The following is a 7,393-nucleotide window of genomic DNA, read 5'->3' as shown; positions in this document are numbered from 1 at the left end:
TCTTGGGCGGGAATTGAGCTTGATCGGGCAAACATAGATACAATAGCTAAATTACCTCCACCCACTAATGTAAAGGGCATTAGGAGTTTTTTAGGTTATGCGGGTTTTTATCGCCATTTCATAAAATATTTTTCTAAAATACCTAGACCTCTAACACAATTACTTTTAAAAGATGAACCATTTAATTTCACTAAAGAATGTCTAGAGGCTTTTGAATTTTTGAAAGAAAAATTAACTAATGCCCCGATCATTATTGCCCCGAATTGGAACCTACCTTTTGAAATAATGTGTGACGTGAGCGACTTTGCATTAGGAGCTATACTTGGCTAAAGGGTTGATAGGAATTTTCGACCCATTTATTATGCAAGCAAGACTTTGAATCCGGCCCAAGAAAATTACACCACAACTGAAAAAGAATTACTAGCCATGGTGTACGCTTTTGACAAATTCCTCCATTATCTTATTTTATCTAAAGCCACTATTTTTACTGACCACTCTGCTAGTAAGTATTTCTTTGCCAAGCAGGATGCAAAGGCAAGATTGATCCGATGGGTATTTTTACTTCAAGAATTTGACATCGAGATCAAGGATAAAAAGGGGATGGAGAATGTTGCAGCCGATCATCTTTCTAGATTAGAAAATCTAGAGAGGGAAGACAAAGACAACATGGGTTTTGGAGATAGCTTCCCTGAAGAATATTTTATGGTGATTGTGAGTGAAGAACCATGGTAAGCAGATACTGCAAATTACTTGGCCAGCAATTACCTCCAAAAAGGCCTTTCCCATCAACAAAAGAAAAAGTTCTTTGCTGAAATTAAATATTATTTTTGGGACGAGCCTTATCTTTTTAGAAGCTGTGCGGATGGAATAATAAGAAGATGTGTATTTGGCAAGGAAAGTAGAGACATCTTGGGACACTGCCACAATGGACCTACTGGAGGATACCATGGGGTACAATACACTGCTAAAAAAGTGTTTGATTTCGGTTTTTATTGGCCCACTATTTTTAAAGATGCAGCTACTTACGTAAAAGAATGTGATGCTTGCCAACGAACAGGGAATATATCGGCAACGAATGAAATGCCCCAATTGAATATTCAAGTTTGTGAGATTTTTGACGTTTGGGGTGTAGATTTCATGGGACCATTTCCTTCATCTAAGGGCAACAAATATATCCTGGTGGTGGTAGATTATGTGTCAAAGTGGGTGGAAGCACAAGCATTACCAACAAACGATGCAAGAGTGGTGGTGATATTTTTAAAGAAATTATTTTCAAGATCTGGAGTGCCTACAACATTAATTAGTAACCGGGGAACCCATTTTGCTAATGAACAACTCGCAAAAGTATTTCAAAAATATGGGGTACGCCATAAATTTTCAATGCCTTATCATCCACAATCCAATGGGCAAACCGAAATTATGAATAGGGCGTTGAAAAGAATTTTGGAAAAATCGGTGCGGTACAATAGAAAAGATTGGGCGGATAAATTGGATGATGCACTTTCGGAATTTAGGACAACATTTAACAAACCAATTGGAACCACACCATATAGATTAGTGTATGGACAAAATTGTCATTTACCCATGGAACTTGAACACAAAGCTTATTGGGCTTTGAAAACATGTAATTTTGAGCCACATGAGTTGCGTGCAAATCGAATCTTGCAAATGAATGCTTTAGAAGAAATGAGGAATGAGTCTTATACTAACTCATTGATTTATAAGGACAGGACAAAAAGATGGCACAATGCAAGGTTGAAAGGAAATAAAGAGTTTGAGGAAGGACAAAAGGTGCTATTATTCAATTCAAGACTTAAATTTTTTCCGGGAAATTACGCACTCATTGGATCGGGCCTTTTTCTGTTAAGCATGTCTATCCTTATGGTGTGATTGAGTTAAGGAACAAAGATGGATCAAGTTTCAAAGTTAATGGGCATCAGGTTAAAAGATATGAAGAAGGAATAGCACAAGATGAAAGAATTGAAGAAATGTTGGACTTAGACACTACTAGAAAAACAGCCTTTTACGACGCGCAAACCACGACACTCATTGATTTCTGTTACGCAAATGAGAGTGACATTAAAAAAGTGTCGTCTCTTCAGAGAATTTAAGGATTTAGGTCATGCATTATTGCGTGCCTTTAAATTAGTGTCATAAGAAAAAAAATTAAAAACACGGAGGGCGCTGTATCTTAAATGTGTGTCGTCTGTAGTTGTCGCTTTATAATTTTTATGAACGTGCGTTCCTTAGTTACAAGCGGGAAAAGAAAAGCCAAAAAATTAGAAAAGCCCGCTACCCTCTTTGCCCTAAGAGTTTTGACGCATCTTTCATTCTCCTTACACTGTTGTGCAACTTCTCAATCAAAGATCCAAGGTTATGATTTCATCTCCATCTCTCGACTTCATCATCTCAATCAAGAAAAAAGGCTTCTGATTTCTGTTCATTTGTTTCATCTCTGCTGTGATTTCACCTACTTCTTCTCTGCTATTCTTGATAATACTCGACAATAGTGTTCTTGTAGTATTCCTTAACCTACTTCTTTCCGTATCCTTTTCTCCACAATGTCTTCAAAGACTTTCTCAAAAAATTATTTGTTCTCATTCAAGAACCCTAGCCTTCACTCACACCGTAGTGTGTTCTGTTCGGATGTATAGGCATCAATGAAACTAGGAACTGTGATATGGAAGGCCACCCAAGTATTAACTCTTCAAGATTCAGATCGCCAAGGGTTCATTGATTTATATTTCCCATGTTAGAGTTTTTGGCCAATGTTCATCATTTTCGGGTTTCTTGATTACCCAGGTTTGGATACTTTGGTATTTCTTTGATTTTATTTTCCTCTTTTACTAATTTTTATTTATGGGTTATCTCCACCAATTGCGATGGCAGCTCCAACAACAAACACAATTCCTCCACTAGCTCCATTGTACATCACCATCCTGCTACCATACCAAGACAAAAAAAGACCAAACTGCAAAAACGACGCTGTTGCTGCCAATCGCTATTCCTTTAGCCAAACCTTGCTTTAGCCCTAATTTCACAGTACCTTGAAGAGCAGCAGAGTACTCTGTTATCGTCTTGTTTTCACCCATAAAAGAATAAACGGTCCTCAAGGATGAAATCGCCTTGTCCGCCACTGTACCAACCTTATTGTACTCCTCTCTGATCTTTCTCAACAAGCTCATAATAACCCTTCCATAAATCAAACCAGGTATAGCTAAAATTATAATAAACGGAAGCCCAAAAATCGCTAGCCTCCATAGTAATATAAACGCCACAACATACGCCCCTCCAAAAATTGACATGTTCATCAAGAACACAGGTACCTGCATTTTTATTTCCACTTAAAAGTTAAACACTTTTAATGATTTTAGACTCATGGAGTCATGGTCATGAACGCACTCTTCCAATTTCCATTGAACAAGACGGTAGTTTCTCCATTTCTCTTTTATTTCCGTTTTTCTCAAATTAGGGCTTGCCAACTGTATGATGAAATGCCTGAGAGAAAAATTACAACCAAAAGTGCATTTTGATTCCATTTCAAATACTTCAACTAACTGACCATATTACCCTTGTGGTACTTAACTTTTGTATCATTAGTGAACTAAACTTGGTTCTCTATAATGTGCAGTGTAGACAAGGCAAACTGTTCTCTTTTCTGCAACTCAACAAAGAAGGTAAAACCTTTTTTCATACACATTTGTATATTTCAACTGTTTATTTCATTGTTTAAATTAAATCATGATAATATTTATTTATTTATTTACTTGTTCAGAAGCACTCTGGGCTTTCTCGTTGTGGTAAAAGCTGTTGTTTAAGGTGGGAAAATCACTTAAGACCTGATCTCAAAAAAGGTGCATTTACACCAAAGGAAGAACGCCACATCATTGAACTCCATGCTAAAATGGGGAACAAATGGGCACGCATGGCTATTGAGGTCTATTCCTCTACTTTCTTTCCCAATTACATTTTTTTCTTTTTAATTCCAATCCTTCCTTAGCTGCAATATCCAAGCAAGTTGCATACATTCATATTCTTTTGTGAATGTAAATTGATATTGGTGATCATAAGTTTATGTTTATACATACATACATGCTTTAAAAGTTATAAATGGCGATGAGGATAGGTTGGTAATTTCTATGTATAGGACATAACATAATGGTCCTTTAAAAAACTCTGAAAAAAGAAATGCACATGGTGTGTTCATTGATGGTGTAAACGAGGGAAAACCGTAAATTAGAGAGTATAAATATGAAGATGATTAAATAAAAACTGATAGTTCTTATTGTTCCCTGCATTTATTTCATCTGTTAATTCCTTTTATCTCTTTAAGAGTATAAAATGTCTCGTACTTGAATAGACTTAAAAATAAAGATAACTAAATAAAAAGTGAAATACAACTGTATTATTGTTTGTTTCTCATATTTCCACAACTGATTAGTTTACAAAAAACTTTTAAAATTCATCTGCACATCTCATTTCATCATTTATCTTGATTCTTGACAACACTTGATGGAAAAAAGAAAAGAAACAAGCTCTGTTACATATTTTATATGATTGAACCTTAAAACATATCATGTATCTTGATTCTTGACAACACTTGATGGAAAAAAGAAAAGAAACAAGCTCGGCTACATATTTTATATGATTGAACCTTAAAACATAAAACATAATGTTTTTTTTGGGAGCAGGGCTTGAAGAACAACCATGGTAGCACCATCTTCAGGGTCCAGTTCACTCAAGGAGTATTTAAAAAGATACGAAAATAATGAGGAGGAGAAGAAGAAGAAGAAGAAGAAGAAGAAGAAGAAGAAGAAGATGAAAACTAAGCCTGATATGAATAGTGTTCTTGTTGTTGATGAGGATCCTATTTGGCAAAGTCCAGTTCAGCTTGAAGAAAAAGATGATGAGTCACAAGGTATGCCAATAAAATTTCTTGTTCAGTAGATTGCTTCACGTTTGATGTTAATGTTCTTTGTTAATGTATTGTACTTTCATGAATTTACCCAATTATAGCAATGCAAATTGCTTTGTATTTAGATGATATTGCTATAAATATAATTGGTAGATTTTCAAAATACAATAATGTAATAGGAAGATGATTTATAAATTTACATTGCTACCCAATTATAATCACCCTTATAATGTACAGATGAAGAGAAGCCACAAGTTGATGAAGATATTGAAGTGAAACGAATGAAAAGATTAGAGCAACTTAAAAGCTTGCGACCTTTTGGTGCTATTTCTGAAGATGGAAGCGGTTGGGTTCCCGTGTCTGCTACTGCTAAAAATTCCGACATCTCTCCGCCACGTAGACGTAGGGCCCAGAATGACACACCAGAACCGGAATCAGAATCCGAACATATATCAGAATTGAATTTCGACATGTCCCCACCCTGTAAACGAAGGGCACATAATGATACACTAGAATCAAAATATGATATTTCTCCTCCTCGGAAGGGCCGAAGTCGAGAGTCTGATATTTCTCCTCCCAGACGGGGGCATAATCGTCCACATGATGATCTTTCTCCCCCGAGAAAACCTATCAAGGAATCGAAGAGGCCAAAAACTGGTTTAGTCAGTGGTAAAGATATAAAAGAAGAAATTGCTAAAACAAGTAAGGATGATTGGTTGAGGTAATCATATCACTCCTTTGTTATTTGCTAATGGGTTTTTTTTGTCCTACAATAAAGGTGGAATAACGATTCGCTCTCGACTCTGCAAAAGACATTGATACCCTCCGCATCCTTAGTGTTGAAAGTGCGCTTAATAGATCTGGAAGGGATTAAATAATCTTTTAAGGCTATTTTTGATGATGAGAATGTGGAGGGTGTTAACGTCTTTTGCACATATGAGAGATTGTGAGCTTTTTTGGATGGGTAAAAAAAATTACATTTTTGTCCCAAACTCTTGTCTGAAACCTTATTGTAGAAGGTCAGGATTACCCCTTTCCACTTACTGATTATATTACTTGCAGGTTTCAAAAAATGTATCCTTCTATAAGTGGGCGAAATGCTGAAGGCGTACGTCGTGATAAGAGAACTGGTTAGTTTTAAATTCCTAAATACTATTTGTATACACTATATAATACAATGTTTTTGACTATTTCTTGTTAAAAATATATTTTTAATTCCACTTGTGTTTTTTTTTCAGGGTAACGCCTAACAAAGGTACTGTAACATCCCGGAATCGCAAGAGTAGAGTTGAAGGGCTAAAAGTGTAAGTTTCGGAGGGTGACTCGGCGAGTCCATGGATAGACTCGGCGAGTCAGGTCGCGACTATGGTCGCGTATCAAGTGGCCTACACGGCGAGTCCAAAGATGGACTCGGCGAGTAGGTGCTGTATGGAGAAAACCCTAATTTTCAGGGTTGAGCCCTATATAAAGAGCATTATGCCCCTCCACAGCCTCTCTTATTCCCACCTTGAGTTCCAGAAACCCTAAATTCGTGGAGAGTCCATTTGTGGAGCAAATTAGAGCTTGGAGAGGTGTTGGTTGAAGAAATCTTGATGGAGAAGTGGCTTGGATCAAAGGGCTTTGTTTGGATTCGAGTTTCATTGCTATTGAGGCATCTTTTGGAGGTAATACTTTCGTTCTTGGGCTGTGTTTTCCTAGTTTCTCATTTTGGGGTTGTGTGGGGTGCTTGGTTGTGTGGCATCTTGATGTTTGGAGGATGGATCTGAGGTTGCTACCTCAGATCTGGAGTGGAGAAGATCTTAAGAGCATTAAAGCCCCTGCTCTTGTGTTGTTAATGGAGCTACCATGTCCCAAACCTTGGTTTTAAGGTGAATAAGGCCTAGATCTCTTTAGATTCACGTAAAGTTTGCCACTTTACGTGATGGATGGATTGTAGGAGGTTGGATCTATGTTTTGGATCAATTGCATGGCCTGAGATGCTTCTGTATGGATTCAGACCGGTGGTACTCGACGAGTCACATGGGTGGACTCGACGAGTTGCTTGAAGATGGCCTGGAACTCGACGAGTTGGAAGAACAACTCGGCGAGTAGGTTGAAGATAGCCTTGGACTCGACAAGTCCATTTGGACTCGGCGAGTCTTGTCGAGGAAGTCCCAATATTTCTGGTTGAGTCGATGAATCGGTGAGTCAAGGGATGACTCGGTGAGTTGGGTGCGAGTGGACTCAGAGTTGTTGGACTCGGCGAGTCTTGGGGTGACTCGGCGAGTTGGGTCGCTAATTGAGGGAAGTTCTGAGCATAAGGACTCGGCGAGTCATCGGGTTGACTCGGTGAGTAGGGTCAGTCAGGGGTTGACTTTGACTTGTCCAAGGTTGACCAGTTGTCTTCCAGGGGTATTTTGGTAATTAAGGGTATTTATTGAGTTGTGTGTTTTGACTTGTCCAAGATTGACCATGGGGTCGTACTCGGATGCACAGAGA

General features: G+C 37.9%; 1 protein-coding gene across 1 annotated transcript; it reads left to right on the top strand.

Annotated features, from left to right (window-relative positions):
- Positions 1 to 4,694: 4,694 nt before the first annotated feature.
- LOC145009119 (uncharacterized) lies at positions 4,695 to 6,158 on the top strand. Its single transcript, XM_078967780.1, has 4 exons — positions 4,695 to 4,918; positions 5,153 to 5,636; positions 5,978 to 6,045; positions 6,154 to 6,158. Exons 1-4 carry the CDS (start codon positions 4,708 to 4,710, stop codon positions 6,156 to 6,158), a joined length of 768 nt encoding a protein of 255 aa, XP_078823906.1. The 5' UTR covers positions 4,695 to 4,707.
- The last annotated feature ends 1,235 nt before the right edge of the window (positions 6,159 to 7,393 follow it).

This window comes from Lactuca saligna, chromosome 1, assembly GCF_052625555.1.
Source record: "Lactuca saligna cultivar CGN05327 chromosome 1, ASM5262555v1, whole genome shotgun sequence".
Lineage (NCBI taxonomy): Eukaryota > Viridiplantae > Streptophyta > Magnoliopsida > Asterales > Asteraceae > Lactuca > Lactuca saligna.
Note: the sequence above shows the minus strand (reverse complement) of the source record. Positions and strands in the feature narration are given on the sequence as shown.

What these genes read in the sequence shown, in the direction of transcription:
- LOC145009119 (XM_078967780.1), top strand. Translation starts at nt 4,708, where the DNA reads ATGGTAGCACCATCTTCAGGGTCCAGTTCACTCAAGGAGTATTTAAAA. An exon ending in AAAAGATGATGAGTCACAAG is followed by an intron (nt 4,919 to 5,152) that starts GTATGCCAATAA and finishes TATAATGTACAG; the next exon opens with ATGAAGAGAAGCCACAAGTT. An exon ending in AGTAAGGATGATTGGTTGAG is followed by an intron (nt 5,637 to 5,977) that starts GTAATCATATCA and finishes TATTACTTGCAG; the next exon opens with GTTTCAAAAAATGTATCCTT.